The sequence below is a fragment of the Rhinolophus hipposideros genome, assembly GCF_964194185.1.
Source record: "Rhinolophus hipposideros genome assembly, chromosome: 24".
Taxonomy (NCBI): Eukaryota; Metazoa; Chordata; class Mammalia; order Chiroptera; family Rhinolophidae; genus Rhinolophus; species Rhinolophus hipposideros.
This window is the reverse complement of record NC_138070.1, coordinates 6,802,439-6,822,036: the sequence shown is the minus strand read 5'-3', so window position 1 is coordinate 6,822,036 and position 19,598 is coordinate 6,802,439. Positions and strand designations below refer to the sequence as shown.

The 19,598-nt window shown below is 40.4% G+C and overlaps 3 protein-coding genes across 9 annotated transcripts in view; 2 read left to right on the top strand and 1 right to left on the bottom strand.

The window, feature by feature from the left end:
* The window catches only part of LOC308492226 (uncharacterized protein), a gene marked incomplete at its 5' end in the record, with an annotated part of 73,647 nt that extends 69,672 nt beyond the window's left edge, over positions 1-3,975 (top strand). The window contains one exon of the mRNA XM_081036933.1: positions 3,827-3,975. The remainder of the gene's footprint in view (positions 1-3,826) is intronic.
* Positions 1-19,598, top strand: part of BRAP (BRCA1 associated protein) — a 91,781-nt gene that overhangs the window by 39,357 nt on the left and 32,826 nt on the right. The window lies entirely within an intron of this gene.
* ACAD10 (acyl-CoA dehydrogenase family member 10) overlaps positions 1-19,598 on the bottom strand; it is a 45,068-nt gene that overhangs the window by 20,490 nt on the left and 4,980 nt on the right. For 5 of the 7 annotated variants that reach the window (XR_013992479.1, XM_081036907.1, XM_081036908.1 and 2 more), the window contains 7 exons: positions 15,218-15,366; positions 13,574-13,768; positions 10,026-10,184; positions 9,194-9,353; positions 7,315-7,456; positions 3,864-3,932; positions 2,024-2,205 (listed from right to left, as the gene is read on the bottom strand). Coding sequence is in view for 6 of the 7 variants with exons in the window: in XM_081036907.1 (XP_080893033.1) it covers positions 2,024-2,205; positions 3,864-3,932; positions 7,315-7,456; positions 9,194-9,353; positions 10,026-10,184; positions 13,574-13,768; positions 15,218-15,366 (1,056 nt within the window). In the remaining variant the exon portion in view is untranslated. Of the gene's footprint in view, positions 1-2,023; positions 2,273-3,863; positions 3,933-7,314; positions 7,457-9,193; positions 9,354-10,025; positions 10,185-13,573; positions 13,769-15,217; positions 15,367-19,598 lie in introns of all 7 variants that reach the window. The other 2 variants (XM_081036910.1, XM_081036909.1) reach the window with 1 other exon arrangement.

Sequence of the window (19,598 nt, the reverse complement as noted above, 5' to 3'; positions counted from 1 at the left end):
GATATTCTTCACCTGTGCAAACAAACATTTAAGTTTATTTAAACACACCCCCCTTTACACAAAGTGATATATATATACACCCATACATATATATCAGTATATATATATGCAAAAAAAGGTGTACAAGTGGACGCTTTGGTCAACGTTGCTCAAACAGTAGTTTGCCATAATCAGAAGTGTCTGGACGCCGATGGTAACCACTTTGAGCACCTCTTGTCATTGCAGAAGTCGAACGTGATGTGTCTTCATCTTGTTATCGGTATATATTGAGTACTACAATTTTAATACAATTTTCCTTTCTTAAAATGCGTATACATGTTTTTGGTATGCTCTGTATAGATATAGCCAATGCCCTGCCGAGCAGCTGGCTTCCTGACATAACTGAGCAATTGCAGGATTCTTGGAAAGGACGATCTGATGCCCGTGCAGCTAGATCAGTGAACCTGATATACAACGAAGCTGCTTTATGCTCTCAGGCTCAAAATACAGTCCGTGGCCCAGGAGGCTGGCCCTGGGTCACAAGAAATCACATCAGATTTCTGCTTTGTCTCCTTGTGCCAATAGATCAGTGGAAAGATCGGCAAAATAGTCCACTTTGAAAATAAAAGGCAAAGGTTCGCTCAGACGGCAAGCGGGAGAGACTTCCATAAGTGGTTCTCTCTCCGTGGCCATGGCGGGAGGTCACAGGGCCCATCACTTCGTCTGCCTGAGGCTTTCTCTTCATTCAGAGCACTGGGACAGTTACCAGCTCATCTGCTTTTCACATCAGCCCTATATGGGAGCTGGGGCTGTTTTTTTTTTTTTTTTAAACCAAACCTTTACTATTGAGAAAACTGTGACAAAGTAATGGGACTTGTCTAAGGTCAGCCACAAATTAGTATCTGGCTTTTGGCCCAGTACTCTTTCCATCTGAAACAATGGATCAACATAGGCATCATCTGTTGTCCCTGCCTGTTGGCCCTTTTACTGGTCACTAGGGCTGCCAGATGACATCCAGGACACCCACGTAAAAGTGAACTTCAGATACACTATGACTGTATTTTTAGTATTAGTATGTCCCACGGAGACCACCAAGATGGAGGGGACTCTCCTCAGAGTGTGTATCTCTGGTCAACAGGTTAGAATATGGGGGGATGATAAACGTCTGCTTGTACTTGGTGGGAGGGGGGCAGTGAGGACCCCTCAATTTGCATTAGGAATTTGGCCAGCCTGCTCCGTTGTAGGAAGGCGTCTCAAACTGTTAGTTTTGGGGACTCAGGTCACGTGCCTCTGGAGTAGGGAACTTCAGGGAACTCGGCAGAAGTGTGTTTGGAAGTTCATGTACTTCGGACACAGAGTAGCCTTTCATACAGAAAACAGGCATGTTTTGGTTAAAAGCAGAGAAAGCAAAGGCTGCTTAGCTGAGAGATTCTTTTTGACTATGGCCAGGAATCCATACTGGTCAAGAGTCAGATAATCTTGACCAGTGAGTGATTCTTTGGTTTGTGCTGAAGTTGTTGCACGCAAAAGCATGGAGACAGTTGTGCTGGTGGTTATAAAATTGGGTGCCTGTGTCAAGATTCATCGAACGCTACACTTCAAAAAAGGAAACACCTGACAGTACCAAATGCTGGCAAGGATGAGGAGCAGCTGGAACCCTCAGACATTAGAAAAACAAAATACGTTGGCATAATGGCATTTAAAAACTCTGTCTGTTGAAAAGAGTAAGGGAAAGGGTGAAAAACGGAGAAGTATCTTAAAGACCCTTGCCAGTATCCAAAAAAGGAAAGATTTAAATGACTGAGTGAGATAAAAGTTGCAAGGAAGACGTTCTATAGTCCATGAAGGGATTTATCCCAGGACAAAATGTGTAGGTAACAACACCTCCATGAATACACGGGATTTCCAAGTAGCAAGCTAATAAGCCCAATTCACGTTGCCCAGTCATTTGATGTGTTAGCACCCTGACAACCATGCAAATCCCAGAAGCAGAGGCAACAGTGAGGAAACGCCCAACACGAAAGACAGGGAGGCTCACGCTTACCATGTTTCCTGTCGTTTTCCAGGCCCGTAGCCTTAAGGTCCACACTGTGAATTTTGCACAAGACTCTGTTCATGGCAGTGTATATGGCCCGCCTCTGGCTGGACTCCAAGCCTGGCAGAGAAGGGTCTTTGTAGACCACGCCGGGGCAGTACTCCATCAGGTAGAAGGGCGTGCCAATGACCCTGAGAGGGACACAGACGGGGTTTCGGTGGCTCACAGCGTGGCACTGCTCTTCCGTCCTGTGTGTATCTGAGTGCGGGGGAAGGATTCAGACCCCGAGTACTACACATTTCCTTTATCTCTTGCACATAAGCACAGGGAGTGAGAAGGACCCCCTCCCACACACATTTTAAACCCACCCCCCCACACACACACACAGAGCCCTGTCCTACTTCTTGGCCAGCACACCTTTCTTCTCTTTGGTCCACTGGTAGAAGCCATTGCATGGGTTTCAGTGTGGTAATATAGCAAAGCAGCATGTTGGGGCGGGGGGACCTTGGGGCCATACAGAACCAGGTGTCCCCCTTCTACCCCGTCCTAGCACTGTGATCATGTGGGACTTAGTAAACCTCTCTGGGATTTGGGTTTGTTTTAATCTGTAAAACTTTAAAGGTAATTGTGAGAATTGTGAGAATTGTGAGAGCAAATATATATGTAATGCCTGGCTTATGTGTCTGGTTCCAATGAGGGTTCAGTAAATACCCTTTCTTATTTTTGTTATTTTTATCATTATCCAGTGGTATGAATGGGACATGAGTTTACCACCCAATAGTATTAGGGTGACACACTGAAATATTAATTCATCTTTTTAGTCATTATTAGAAATCAGTTTACTACTCTAAAGAGTTGTTTTGAAATTTTTACTATTAGAACTTTATCCTGACTTGAACATGTGCTAGATATTAAGTTATATTATTAAATTATAGTTAATTAAGTATAATTCTGCTGTGGTTATGAAAGAAAATATCTTTATTCTTAGGAGATATATGCTGCCTGAAACTTACTTCAAAAGGTTTAGTTAAAAATAATTTATATATCAAATATATGGTGATGGAAGGAGAACTGACTCTGGGTGGTGAACACACAATGGGATTTATAGATGATGTAATACAGAATTGTACACCTGAAATCTATGTAAATTTACTAACAATTGTCACCCCAATAAATTTAATTTAAAAAAAAAGAAAAGAAAAATACAAGGATAAAATAAAGAGGTTTTTTTTCTTTTAAAAAAATAATAATTTATATATACATGAAGTATATTTATTTTACAAAATATAAAATTATTTTATTATGTAATCATTGCTATTTATACAAAATTAATATATAGACTACACATATACATATGTACACATATACACACACATACACCTATATATAGAAAGCAAATGTGGCAAAATGGCAACAATGTTTTAACCTAGATGAAGGGTAAATGGGGGCTCATTATGCTATTTTTTCTTCTTTCAACTTTCTGTACGTTTCAAAATTTTCATAATTAAAAAGTTGGGGGAAAAGGACAGATGTATTACAAAGCAGTTTAAAAACAGTTTAGAAAGACTGAAGTAAAATAATTAAACAAAAACAACATAAAACTAGATGGATCTATATTTTTATGTTATAAAAAGATGTTTTCTACTAATTCTTACAAAAGCAAGCATTTCTTTATCTTTCAGGATAATTTAAAGATCTGTGAACTTCTAGGACAGGTTGCTATAAAGTCTCTTTTCTCTCCCACCCGTGTTATTTGTCTTTACTGTAACAAACTGGAATTTCAGTTAGTATATTGGCTTTTCTCTTCTGCAGCTTGAATATGCAATGGAAAAATAAATCTGAGCATTACCTGGAATCTTCACAGAGGTCAAGAACTTTGGGGACAGGTACTCCAGCATTCCCAAGGGCTTTCATTATCCTGCCAGAACAAAGCAAAATGAGCATCACTGCTGGCTGACTTGGTGAGACTTTCTTACAATTATTTTTTTGATTTAAAAATTAGTACATGGGGAAATTAAAATGTGATTCTAAAAATATTCAATTGACTCCAACGTAAGCAAGAACAAAAAAAACAACAGATGGAACAAACAAAAAAGAAATAGTGAAATTATAGATGTAAATCAAACATGTCAATAATTACACTCCAATTAAAAGACAGAAATTGTCATACTGGATAGAAAAGTAAGACCTAACTACATGCTATCTACAAGAGACATACTTTAAATATAAAAATGTACGTAGAAAAAAAGTAGGGGGGGGAAAAACAGATGTAAGGGGGAGCACCATGCAATTGGTAAGCCTAATAGAGCTGGTGTAGCTCCATGAATAATCAGGGAAAAAGCCCAAGTATTTGGAACTTAAATAGCATACTTCCGTATAAGCCATGGGTCAAACAAGGAATCACAAGGGAAATTAGGAAATATTTCAAACACTAATAATAGTAAAACTATAACATGTAAAAATATGTGGGATGCAGATGTGTTCAGAGAGTAATTTATAACTTTAAATACTCCTATTAGAAAAGAAAGATTTTAAATTAATCACTTAAGGTTACACTTAAGAAGGTAAAAATAAACCCAGAGTAAGTAGATGGAAAGTAATAAAGAGTAGAAATAAATGAAATAGAAATAGAAAACAAACAACAGAAAAATATAACAAAACCAAACATTGGTTCTTTGCAAACACCAACACAATTGATAAATCCCTAGCTAGCCTCACGACAGATACAGAGAGAGAAAGAGAGAGAGAATAACAAATTATCAATCAATACCAGGAATGATAAAGAGTGGAAATCACTATAGAGCCTACATACATTTAAAAAGATAATAAGGAATATTATGAACAAGAAATTCAATAGTTTAGATGAAATGGACAAATTCTTTGGGAATTACAGCTTACCAAAACTAAAACAAGATAAAATATCTGAATAACCCAATATTTATTAAATTGAATTCATAGTCAAAAACCTTTTCCTAAGAAAAACACCAGGCCCCAGTGGTTTTATTGGTAAATTCTCTGAACCATGTAAGGAATAAATTTTTAAATAGAAAAATAATTCTGCAGTCTTATCACCAGTAATTAGCTCCCGGTGTTGCCTGCCTGATTTCCTTTTCCCCCTTCATGTCCTAATAATAACACCTAAACTTTCCTTTGGGAAACAGCTCTGTCCTGCTGTAGTCCCACATGGTTTGGGTGGGACTGTCCCAACCCCTGGTTCCAGGGATGGGCATAAAACTCAGATATGGCCAATCTGAACACTGCATCCTCCTGGCCACAGAGATTGGTTCAGGGACAAACCGGTGACTATATCAGGCAAATGAGTCAATCTCAGGAGGTATGCTGGAACGATCACGAGCTTAGCGAGGAAAGAAAGTTAAGAGATGAAGAGAGAATGAATGGGTCCTGGTAACATTATTTGGGCCTCTGGGTGCAACCATTATTTCAATTATGAAGCCAATAAATTTTGCCATCTCTCCTCCTTTTTTATGCTTAAGTCAGGCTAAGTGGGTTTCTGTCACTTAAAACTGAAGAACACCACTAACATACGACACAGACATGATTGTGGTAAACACTGTGATCTGTTCCTTTCCAATATTTTTTGTGTCAATTCATAAGTCTTAAAAAATAGTTAAGAATACTATATATAGTTTGTATCTGTTTTTTATTACATTAAAATTTTATCACACATTTTAATGTTATTATAGGCATACTTTTATTGGGGGCAATAATAATATCATCATTAAGGCCGGGCTATGGAATCCCACTTCCCCTGGGTGTGAATCCAGACTCCATCACTCAGATAACATACCTCTTTAAGCCTCACTTTCTTCATCTGTAAAATGGGGATCATAATAGTAATATATCGTGGAGTTGTGAGAATGCTTTGAGTTAACAATTCAAGCATTTTTTATAGTGCCTGGTACATACTAAACATTCAGTAAGTGTTAGCTATTATTGTTGTTGTAACAGGTAGCTATACCAAGGTTTATTTAATCATTTCCCAATTATTGTAACTTTAGGGTGTTTTCAATTTTTTATTATAAACAACACTGTGGTGAGCATATTAATGCATATAGCTTTTTTCCCTATTTAGAATGTTTTTTAAGAGCCATCTCCTAATTGGAATTATTAGGTCTAAAAGTATGACTATTCTGAGGTTTTTAATAAATTGTGTTATACTGTTTTCTAAAACAGTTGTTCAGATTTACATTTGGCATTTTATAAACAGATACTGTATTAGGTTTCATTTTCAAATGCACATTTTATCCCTTTACTAAAATGGAAATTCTGTGCATTCCTAGATTTCTGGAATGTCATTCTAGTACCGAAGAATTCCTCAGTACCTCTGGGAATGGTCAGAGACAGTTCACAAGCAGGACGCATAAGACAGAGTGGCGGTTTTACATTTTAGGGTCTCTCTTCTATAAACACACACCTGCTGTTACATGGGAACATATACAAGTGTTCAGGAATAGTTATAGGTTTTCTCCTGTGATGAACCCCCAAGGCTTCGTAATTGTCAGTCATCAGTCCTTGCAACACTTAGACATGTCAAATGGCTGGAGCCAAAAAGTGTGGAGGAGAGACAGTAAACAGAAAGAACAAGGGGCCAGGAACCGCAATCGCACTGTCCCTACTACTCTGCAACTTTCCTTCTGCAGAGCATAACAGGCTGGACGGAAGAGAGAGGAAGAGGAAGAGGAAGTTGTCAGGAGAGGAAGCCCCATCTTGGAGCCCATTCATTGGGTCCGTAGTCATTCTCCAAGAGATTTGGAGCTCATTTTTTTTTTTTTCAACCTACTACGTTTAAATTTTCCTATTTGCAAAGCAGACTATTTTATTTAGAATGAGCTGTAATACATTTCTTCTTTTAAACATTTTATTATGGGAACTTTCAAACATATATAAGTAGATTCATATAAAAAAAAAAACCCAGGTTCCCATCACCCCGTTTCAACAACTATCAACTGATGGCCACACTTGTTGGGCTATCACCCCACAGATAGACTCATTTTAAGACTAACAGTCTTACAGTCTTGAAGACTAAATGATAAAACTAGAGAGTATCTCAAAAATGCCTTTTTGCATCTGGAAGTTCCAAAAAAGTCTAGTCACCTACAGATTTAGGTTTAGAAAAGAAACTTACGAATAAAATTAGGTCGCATGTTCTTATTTGAAATCATTTTGGAGAGTCAGACTAGCAGTTTTAAAAGTCTCAAGGCACTTGGAGTGCCGCCTTGTCCACTAGGGCTGCGCTGCAGAGGCTGGGTGGGCAGGTGCGCCTGGGCCTGAGACGTTACCTGAACTCCCTCTCGATTGCATGGGCGGATGGAAGGAGCGTCCCTGGGGGTTTCTTCCTCAGAACCAGCTGATGGTCAGCCAACTTGACGTAGTAAGTTGGATTTGACAGCCCGTGATCAAACTGAAGTAGTTCCAGCACTCCTGCAATTTGAAAGCAAAGAAAACTCAAACCAGCTCTGGAGGGCACACCTGTAAAGACATTCTTTCTTTCTAAGGAGTTCAACATTGGGGATGCAGGATATCCTGATTTGGGATGCACTGTAAGAAAAGCACCTCCTCAGGGGTGGCCAGTTAGCTTGGTTGGTTAGAGCGCGGTGCTCTTAACAACAAGGTTGCTGGTTCAATCCCCACATGGGCCACTGTGAGCTGAGCTCTCCACAACTAGATTGAAACAACTACTTGACTTGGAGCTGATGGGTCCTGGAAAAACATACTTAAATAAATAAGTTTTAAAAAAAAGAAAAAAGAAAAGCACTTCCTCCCTGGGTACCAGAAGTGATTGAGCCCCAGGCATAATCCACCAGCTTGGGTCCAGAATCACATGTCGCTACAGTGTGGCAAAGGCCACTGGATTTACACCACAATAATATTCACACTTTGTACAAGTGTCCAATTTTGTCCTTCTTGCCAACTCCTGCTCCATGAAAAAAAGCTTTTTAGTTCTGTTTATCAAGCACAAGCACAGTCATGGCAACCCATCTTGCTAAACGGAATGCTTTAAGCCTGAGGATGAAAAGTGCCCTTGTGCGTCCCTTAGCCCATTCTCAGCCAAACCACGCCTGACACTGGTGTGACAGCTGAAAAGAGCTCCGCAGAGGCCTATAGCTTGAGCCAAAGCTGCTTTCATGAGATGCAATTTCCCACCTCCGCAGGCTGAACTCTTTGGCAGAAACATTCTAGTTAGCCCTCTGCTTCATAATAAGACAAACTTGATACACAGATTCATTTCACTTGGTCAAAAGAGCAGGCAATGGGAGTCTGCCTGAGTTATCTGGCTTGGTCAGCAAGGGCCCCTCGTCTACAGCTGTACCTCCGTGAATGCGCTGATCTCATCTGATCTGTGAAGCTAAGCAGGGTCAGGCCTGATTAGTACTTGGATAGGAGGAGGAGCCCCTCAGCTCTGTGGAGGGACTAAGAATACTGGAAAACATCATAGAATCCCTGGAAAACATCATCATGTGACGCTCATACAAAACGTCTTTTTCAAGGATCAAATGGATGAGGCAAAACTATCACCAGATGGAAATTTCTTCAGAAGCTCAGGAGGCAACTGTTTTTCTCAGGGTAAAATGTGAAGAATAAGGGTAGGACCTCTAAAGAGATGGAGCAAGTCTGTCACATTTTATATTCATGCAACTTTTTTTTTAAATTTATTGGGGTGACAATTGTTAGTAAAATTACATAGATTTCAGGTGTACAATACTGTATTACATCATCCATAAATCCCATTGTGTGTTCACCACCCAGAATCAGTTCTCCTTCCATCACCATATATTTGAATGCAACTTTTAAGTCACCTTTACAAACAAGCTGTCATCTCAGAATAATGAAAAACACTTAAATGCGCCTGGGCACACACTGCAGTCCCCAGGTTTGTCTCCTGGACAGTGACAGTCATTTGCAGTGATTGCTGCCACCCACACTCTCAGGTAGAAGAGCAAGCAAGTACACTTTGCGGGGGGGGGGGGGTCCATAAAAAGGAGTTAATGTTTTTTCCCAAGCAAAACTGAAAGCAGCACTCAGGTCCATGGGGCCCACTGGCTGCTTTCCTCATCACGTTGCCTTTGTCTCCAGCACATTCCACCAGGGTTTGCAAGTGAGAACCAGGTTGCAAGCCAAGCCTTGGAAAGAGTTACTGAAATACAAAAACTTAAATACCTGTGGTTTGGGTCCCCAGTAAGTCTTTGAGGTACTTCTCCAAGGAATCTTTTGGAATTTCCATTGTCTTTCTCACAGGGCGAGTGTTTGGAACAACCGTTCTCAATGTAAAACCCAAAAGAGTTTCTAATTCCTTTAATGCAGTCTCTGGGTCATTCACCTGGTTTCAAAGAAAATGTTGAACTTGCCACCAGTGAACCCTGACCTCTCCTCCTGTCTGTTTTCTAAGAAGGTCGTTTTCAGAGGGAAATACCCACGAAGTCAGTTTTCTGAGCAACGACTTTGGCATCAGGATATTCAGCCAATGAGTTTCCACATTAAACTTGCTATGTGCTGGGAAGAGTGCCACTTAAAAGTCCATGACACTCCCTCATGCGGGAGGGCAGAATATTGTGCCGTGGCGTCTACTCTGTCCCTAGGGGCCTGTCAGCTTCATAATGAAACTCAAGCGTGGAAAACTGGACCGAGACCCCTTCTCATGTGGCTTCTCGTGCTTCACAGCCACGACATGGGGTGGTCTGTGTGGCTGCCAATGCTGGCTCCCGACCCAGAAGAGTGTCACAAGGGCAGCCTGACTGCCCTCCCAAATGTCTGAGGCCTGCCATTCACCTCCTTGTGTAACTCTTCTCAAACTGCCTTCTTGGTATGAGTCTGTCTTATTCCCATTGAAAATACAAGCAGTTAGTCACACAGATTTCATAACTAATGAAAAATAAAAAGACTACGGCAACATGGGGGCAAACCACTAATGGCAGCTATCACTATGAATGTAAGAGGAATGCTTACACTGTGCCTGGTACACAGTAGGGGTTCAAAAACTAGTGACGTTTACCTTAATGGTGTGAATACCCAGGCTGGCAGCTGCTTTGAGATTCATTCCAAGATCGTCAAGAAAGATGGACTCAGAAGGCTGCAGGCCGAGCCGCTCCAAGCACAGCTTATATATCCTGGGGTCTGGCTTACAGACTCCTTCCAGGCAGGACTCCACAACCTGAGGGAGGGACAGAAAGGAGAGATAAACATCCCCAAAAGTAGTGCTCCCACGTGCACGCTGATGTACTTTTTTAAAAGAGCAGGAGGAGGACAGTTGAGATTTGTTAATAACAAGTGACGTAAGAGTATTATGATAGAAATGATGTTGCTTTTTTTAAGATGAGTAATTTGGAAATACTGGGTTACAACCTGCGGGCAAACCCAGAAAACTGAAGTTCTAGTTCATATACGATGACCTTATACAAACAGTGAAGCCACAGTGGGCCTGTTTCATCATCAGTAAAATAGGAATACTAATAGCCATCTTATCTATCTTAATGGTTGTTGTGAAACTTGAATGAGTTCCAAAATGACAAAGCATTTTGCTAACGTTAGACATTAAGCAGAAGAAAAGCTGTACATTTCAGCTATAGGGAAAGCATTTCACCATTTTTTCCTAGAAATCAGGCACTATTTACTGTTATAAACGACATATAACTTTAATGTCTATATGTCAGAAGTTAAAAAACAGCCATACTCAATTTATATGGCTAAATCCCCCAGGAGGGCTGACACCAGAGATCATCAGTGGTGATGCAAGTAGATTACTTGTAAAGAGCCTCCTGTATCCTGGCAGCCTTTCTGTGTACCTGATCTGGAACCAGGGGGGCTACTGAGGGTTCAAGAGAACCCTGAAAAAGCCACGTCAATGTCAGGCTACCTCTGATCCATCAACCCCCTGGAAGTCCCAGGGCTTAATCTCCTATGAAGTGGGCCTCAGATGGCCCTGACACCCATAACCAATAGCCCCCAGTCTGTCCTAAGAGAACTAAACCCCTGACTCACTCCTGGAATGAGCCTCGCTCTCCAGGACTAAGGACAGACCTGAGGGCCCCTCTCTCTACTCCATGTTGGCACTACTCAGCTCCTTTCTAGTAAATAAATGTCCTGAGTAAACTAGACCTCTCTACTTAGTCTTTGGTTTTTTAATTTATTGGGGTGACAATTGTTAGTGAAATTACTTAGATTTCAGGTGTACAATTCTGTATTACATCATCTATAAATCCCATTGTGTGTTCACCACTCAGAGTCAGTTCTCCTTCCATCACCATATATTTGATCCCCCTTACCCTCATCTCCCACCCCCCCCCCACCCTCTCTACTTAGTTTTCCTGCTCTCCTGAATGAGCTAAAAGAAGACAAAGAAGCTCCTTCTAAAGAAAATGTCAGTCGTTGTTAGCAGAGAAGCTGGGGGTTTCAGACACTGATCAATGTATCAGGCTGTGGGGAAGCTGAAAGGTACCGGCTGAGACAGGAAATGAGAGGGCGTGAGCCCAGGGGAATGGAGCCAAGTTCTGACAAGCAGACATCTCTTCATGTAGGTGATTATGTTTTGGGGAAGTAAAAATACTCTTAAGGTTTAAGTTTGATAAAATCCCTGCCCTTCTCTTTCTTTTCTACCTTGCAAGATGAAAAAGTTCTGCAGATTTGTTTCACAACCATGTGAATAGACTTAACACTTAGAAATAGTTAAGGGGGTAAATTTTATGTAATGTGTTCTTTCACAATAAATATAATGTAAAAAACTTTTTAATGAAAACATTAGATGAAATTTGTTTAAAAGGTACATACACCTCAGCAGAGACAGACTCTTTTAATAGTGAAGAGTTCAGGAACAGCTGCGTGTTGATAAATCATAGCAGTGGTTACACTATCTTCACCTCTATCAAAAAAATTTCTTTTTTTTTGCCTTAGAGCTTTAGAGGACAAACACCTTAACAAACCCTCGCTCTTGAGGAAATGTATTTTTAAAACTCCAGTTCTCCTGCAGCCCTACAATATGAAAACCCATGAGAAAAGCTGCTGGAAAGCACGTGCCACAGAGCTTGTGAAGTCTGAATAAACGAGTCCATTGTTTTAAAGCAGCTTCTAGTGGGAGGGCTCAACGTGAGCCTGGCCCATTTAACAGTTTAAAAGAACGTATGACCCCTGTAGCTGCACTTGACGGAAGGGATCTCTAAAAACAATCACAATGTATTGTATACTGAATATGTGCCAGGCACTGCAGAGCACTTGGTGTGCATTGTCCCCTGGGACCCACACCGCTCACTACAACAAAGAAATTGCTATTCCTGTATTACAGGTGAGGAAACAGGTTCGGGGAAGCAAGGCCACCATCCCTGGTCACTAGGCTTGCACGCTGCAGAGATAGGACTGGAATCCTGGGAGGTTCCTGAATACCTCGAGGGGAGGGGCTTGGAGGAGTGCGCGTGGTGGCCAAGCCCAGTGGGGAAACCAACAGTCAAAGCAGGTAAGGCCCAGGCCAAGTGTCCAGAGGGGAGAGAACTCTATCTCTGCCCAGCTTCCTACAAGGAGGGAACAGGTAGAAGGTGAAAACAGCATTAGGTAGGCAGGTTAATTTCCAACACTTGTGCTCTGAATTTCTGCCTGTCAATTCTACCAGATCTTATGTTCTAAAATAGCACTATCCAAGAGAACTTTCGACAGTGACGGAAATGCTACACCTCCAATATAGTAGCCACTAGCCACATGTAGCGACGGAGCACGTGAAATGGGCAAGGGCATGTTCCAGAGGGCGGGGACCGTGCCCATCACACTGGACACAGTATCCTGTCTCACCCAGCCAGTGCCCGGCACGCAGTAACTGCTCAGTAAGAACATGTCTTCTGACTGACTGAAGTTTAAGCAAGTCATCTATCAATAATTCATACCTATCCCAGGGCAATGATCTGTCTTCTCTTAGGGAAATGGGAATCCTTCAGAGATATAACCTGGCACAGAAGACCGTATCTTGGCTCAGTATCTTCTCAGTGTACTTCAATAGTCTAACACTGCGCACACTGCCCAATACAACAGCCACTAGACATATGTGATTATTTACATTTCAATTCATTCAAAGGAAATAAAATTCAGTTCCTCAGTGGCACCAGCCACATTTCAGGTGCTTAGTAGCCATATGTTACTCATGGCAACCACATCGGACATTTCCATGATTGCAGGAAGCTTTATTGAACAGTGCTGGTCTAAGGATTAATGTCATAGAAATGGAGGGCAATATGGTTGGCCTTTGAAGAGAAAAGATCAAAGAGCCCATTAGGATGTGAGGGCTGATGGAAGTGCTTGTGCTAAGTTCAAAGCCAGGATGTAAGGAAGTCTCTAAAGCTGAAGTTTCAACCAGTTATCAAATCCCATAAATGTCTGACCTTGCTACAAGCTCAGTAATATTTTTAAAATCCTCTTTTCAACCTGTTATGTCTAAACTAACTTAGTCAAGAGTCTGAATAAAAAACCCATTCATACAAGACCTGCTACAAGGCAGCTAAACGTTACATCCTGAAGCAAGGACAGACTCTGTTTGACTACTGTTTGGGGTCACTTCCAGCTTACCACATCAAACTGTGTCCGGTCCAGGGGCAAAAAGCTTTTCCCGCTGGAAAGATAAAAGTTATTGCTCAGGACTGCAGTCTTTAGGCCTTTTGCCCGAACTTGAGTTATGGCTTCCATCATCACTGGAAATGGCTTTGCCACTTGCTCACTGGTCAGCATGGAGAAAAAGGAGTCCACAGGCACAGAGATCTTTGACTAAGAATGGGGGAGGGAAAGGAGAACCAGAAGTCATTTCGAGTAAAAACAGCTCACCAGCAACAGAGAAAAACATACATTCCCAGCTTCCTACTGCTACCAGGCTGTAAAAGCCCTGGCCTAGGGCTTGGTGCCTACAGGAATCCTCTCCCTTGGCTATGGTGAGAACTCTGCATATGCGAGTAAGTTATAAAAAGTGACTTAGAGTTAGTTATAATGGTTAGGGAATGGAGCTATTTATATCAATATTCCACTTCAGTAAGTTTTTTAACTTCACTCATGGACTGTCAATTTTAAAACGTTAACAGAACACCATAAGAGGATACACTAAATTCTTAAAATTGTATTAAGCAGATGTAATTTAATTTTTAATGATCCAAAGACATTTAATGATTTTGTATTACCTCAGCATCACCACTATGAGCTTCAGTCTCTAATCATTTTTTGTTTTGTTTTCAAATACAGTCTGTGTGGGTTTTGAAAACTTTTAGTTTATCCTGTTTCAAAATCTGTAAAGGCAAGTCTGCTATTTTATACACACACGCACATATTTTATAACAGCTTTACTGAGATACATTTCACCCATTTAAACTGTACAATTCAGTGGTGTTTAATATATTCAGAAAGTTGTGCAACCATCAATCACCACAGTCAATTTTAGAACATTTCCATCACCCTAAGAATAAATCCCATCCCCACAGTGGCCCTCCCCATCCCCATGCCCCTCCTCATCCTCCAATACTCCCAGTCCTACAAATTCACTAACCTACTTTGTATTTCTTATAGATTTACCTATTCTGGACATTTCTATAAATGGAATAATACAATATGTAGTCCTATTTGACTGGCTTCTTTTCTTTCACTTAGCATAACATTTTCCAGATATAGATAGGTAGGTAGGTAGGTAGGTAGGTAGGTAGATATAGATGTCTATATGTATATATTTAAAATCATGGTACAATATACAAAACATAACATTTACTATTTTAGCAACTTTAAGTGTACAGTTGAGTGGCATTAAGTGCATTCATTGTCACACAACCATCACCACCATCCATGCACAGAACTTTATTTAGTATAGTTTAAATTATATTTTTGCAGGGTTATTGTGAAGGTTACATGAGTTAATATAAATAAAAGAGCTTAGAAAAATGTGTAGTATAGTGAAAAAACTCAGTATTACTGCCTTAAATAAGCTTTCTGATTAAAGCCATTATGCAGACAGCTCCTGTTTCAGATCAACAATAGCTGATGGAGGGGTTTAGTAAAGAGTATTTTTACTTATTCATATGTGCAGTTAAAGTTGAGTACCCGGGAATAGAAAACATAGCTTAAAAACATAGAATGGATTATTAGATTTTCACTTCTTTATTTACAGTTTAATAAATATGGATGAGTGTTACCTCCACTACTCTAGGCTATGGAAATTCAAATATGTTTATCGCTCACCATTTTAGAGTAGCGTCTCCCAAATTCTTCTAAGAAATCCTGTTTTGTTATCTCTCCTCTCATAAATTTCATCCAGGGCCCGTTTTCGCCACCTGAGATCAAGGCCTTCAGTATAGTTCCAGGAGGGATATGATTTTGTATCTCCCATTCTACAGGAAGTAAAATGTGCAGAAAATGAAACACATTAACAAATAGCTGGGTTTAGAGAGCTCAGGGGAATTCCCATATCAGTTCCTGCGGCATTGCTGTGGTGCCATGTGGGTTCTGTTGGGAATTTGGAAAAACAGGAAATGCGAAATCTCAGCCTTAGATCTCCAAGGGCACAGCAATCTAATTTGTATGACTGAGGGGACACTGCTACTAAGCCTCAGTCCTTAGCACCTGCTTGAGATGATCTGGACATTGCATGATAAATGTTCTGCTCTGGGCTCTCATTAGCTGGCTCCTATACATTAGCTCACTCGTACAGTCCTGGCCGCATAGCAAGCAAGTGCCTGAGGTAATAGGAAGCCAGTCTGCCAGCGCTCCACACAAGCCCTTCACTTTGCAAACTGTAGTGATCCTTTATGGCAATGCAGCTGGTCCACAGAAACACGCACTTGGGGGACGCTGTCTTTGTGAAATAAAGAAGAAAGTTTCTGTCTACAATCACCTAAGGCAGTGGATGGATCAGCATTTGTGTATACTGGAAACATCTGGACAGGGGTTGCTTGTTCTTGTACAAGATTGTTTGGTCTTTCTAAAACACAGCTACTATGGGGCAAAAATATATATAGTATTCATAATTATATCTAAGACATAATACACTTTACATATATCTTTTGTTTTGATAAAGTAGTGACTATGCACTGAAAATATTTCAGACAATATAGAAGGTATAAAAAAGAAAATAAAATGATAATCCATCCCCTACTTCAAAAATAACCAATGTTACCAATTTGATGGATGCTCAAATTCTCTTCTGAGAATCCCAAGATTTTTAAAACTCAATCCAAATAGTAATACTTCTTTAATTTTAGAACTAAAGTATAGAGTATTTTTTATGGTCTCAGAGTTGGCAAGCATGTAAGGAAACTGGCACTCACAGGTCCTGTCGATAGGAGTGGAAACAAGCTCTATGGAGAGCAAAATTTGAAATGCACACACATTTGATGTAGTAATTTCACTTCTAGGAATTTCTCTCACAGATATATTTGTAAAAGTAAACAGCAATTATATACAAAGCTGTTTGTGCAGAATTCCTTTTAAAAAAACCTAGAAACTTAAATGTATATTAGGCTTGTGAAGTCAACTATGATAGATCCATATCCTGGAATATCACACAGATATTAAGATACATAAACTAGACCTAGGTTCAGCAAAATATGGCCTCGGGGCGAATTCTGTCTTCTATCTCTTTTTATAAATAAAGTTTTATTGGGACACAACCACACCTATTGGGACACAACCACACCTATTCCTTTCCTATTGTCTATTGTTGCTTTCTTCTTACAACAGTAGAGGTGAAGAGCTGTGACAGAGACATATGGCTTGCAAAGCCCACTAGCCCTTTATAAAAAAAGAAGTTTGCTGACTCCTGAACCAGCTTTATGCCTGGTTTTCACTGGTGTGAAAAAGTCACCAAGATATTCTACAATATCTTGGTGTCAATAAAAAGGAAAGGGAAAGAACAGTTTGTAGAGTATGATGCAACTTGAGTATACATGTTTTATAAACACACATACCATGTTTCCCCGAAAATAATACCTAGCCGGACCGTCAGCTCTAATGCGTCTTGTGGAGCAAAAATTAATATAAGACCCGATATTATATATTATAGTATAGTATAGTAAATTACATTATATTATATAAGACCCGGTCTTATAGTAAAATAAGACTGGGAATTACATTAATTTTTTCTCCAAAAGAAGTACTAGAGCTGATTATCTGGCTAGGTCTTATTTTTGGGGAAACATGGTACATACACTCATATATATAGGCAATTTTTAAAAAAATAAATAAGAAACTTTCACAGTGATAACCAATGAAGGCTAGAACCAACCAGGAAGGGATGGAGGTGGCAGCAGGAATTTTACCCTTGCATTTTTCACACTTTTAGCACAGACCAGTGAATAAATGATGCAGGCCTGAGTTTCAATATGGAAAAAAATTAAATTCCTATTTCATACCATCACAAAAATAAATTGCCAACAGATTAAATACCCAAATCAGAAAAATAAAACTTATAAAACAATACATAACATCTTTATGAACTTGAAGAATAGACTTTCTTAGCCAAGACTCATAAAGCTCAAGCCATAAAGAAAAACATAGATGATTTTGATGACATCAAAAATGAAAAGTTTGGCTCTATTCCTTGTCGGGCCTCTGCAGTGAAAGGAGCTGCCGCCACATCAGCACACCTGCAAGGGGTGGTTGTGCGGAACTGCTCCAGCTTCCCGACCAAGAGGAACGAGCAGATGTACTGCACGGTACCCAACCACCGGAAGGCCCCCAACTCCCTGCGTTACAGCAGGCTGATTCACCGCAAGATTGTGGGCGTGGAGCAGGCGCTGACGGCAAAGGTGTGCTGGTAGTCACAAAGCCGAGATCCGACCACTTCCTGCTACAAGCGGACCAACATCAACAAGAACGCCCGGGCCATCCTCTGGCACATGATCGGCAAAGAACAAGTGCCAACCGGATGTGCCCATGGCCGCTACCCACAGACCCAGCGCCATCCTGTGGAGCCCAAAACCTGCCAGAGTGAAGAGGAATCAAACCTGCCCTCCACCCCCAAGAGCTCCGGAGCACCCCTACCCCCAAAGCAATAAAGTTGTCAGCCCCTATTTCTAAGAAAAATCCGGTGTGGCCAAAACATTAAAAATAAAAGACAAGGGGCCGGCCCGGTGGCGCAGGCGGTTAGAGCTCCATGCTCCTAACTCCGAAGGCTGCCGGTTCGATTCCCACATGGGCCAGTGGGCTCTCAACAACCAAAAAAAATAAAAAAAAATAAAAAAAATAAAAAAAATAAAAAAAATAAAATAAAAGACAAACCACAGACGGGAGAAAATATTAGCAAGTGACAGAGTAGACAAAAAAGTTATTGCAAACCAACAACAAACATGAGCAAGTCACAGAAAGGGGAAACTGAATGACCAATAAATATACCAAATGGAAAAGAAAGCTCAACATGAATATTAAAGAAACAGAGAGAAAAAAAATCACAGAGATAGCATTTTCATCTAACACACTGACAAAAAGTAGGCAGTCGATCATATTATATACTACCTAAGTATACTGCTAAAGTGTTTCGGCTGTTCTCTCAATTTTTTGTCATGTGTATACTAATTTAATAGTAAACTAGTAGCTTAAATCAGGGGCTGACAAACTTTCTGAAAAGGGCCAGACATAGAAAATATGTAAACAAATGGGTGTACCTACGTTCCAAAACAACTTCATTTCTAGGGACACAAATTTGAATTTTGTATAATTTTCATATGTCACAAAACATGTGAAAATGTTTTTGTTTTGACATTTTTCAACGATTTCAAAACATAAAAACCATTCTTGGCTGATGAGCCATATAAAACCAGATACTAGCAGTAGCAGGCCATATTTGGCCCACAGTTAACTAACGCCTGGCTTAGATGTAAAAAAAAAGTATTCAGTATGTTATTTGAGATGATCTTAATTCTAGTATTTACTTATCACAAACACAAATTTATTGATTGCTCAAAAGAATCCAGGCGCTAAGCTGAATAATATACCATTTTGTTTGTCATTAAAAGTATGAATAGGATTTGAACGGGCAGAGGAGGCAGGGAAGGGGAATTGCCAGCAGAGAGAAGAGAATTTGCAAAGGCATAGAACTGTAAGTGTGTTTGGCAGGTTTAGAGAACATCCAGTAGTCTGTGGCAGCTGAAGTTTGGCCACACAGTGGGAAATGGTGTGACACAAGGACACCATTGTGTCACATTGTGTCACTGACTGTGAGAGGCCCTGAATACCAGGTGAAAGCTTCTAGACTTAACCTAAAGTACAGAGGGCAGGCACTCAAGGATTTGAAGCAGGGGAGTGAATAAATAAGATCTGTGTTTTAGAAAAGGAATTCTGGGGGGTGCGGACCCCAGAGGGCCAGAGAGAAGAGTTAGGAGTCTGACGTGATCACACTGGTGGGAGAAGACAGGGATATAAACAGCTTGAGGCAGTGGGAGTGGAGAGAAGCGAATAGGTTCTTAAGATATCCTGGAGAAAGTCAAGAAAATTCCTTTATGTTCTCTGTGAAAGAGGAGATTCAGCCGTCTGCCAAGTATGAAGGTTTGCGGTGGGGCAGTGCGATGACTCGTGGAGAGTTTGGAATAGCCCTGTGGTAAAAGCAGACGAATATGAGTGAAAAAAT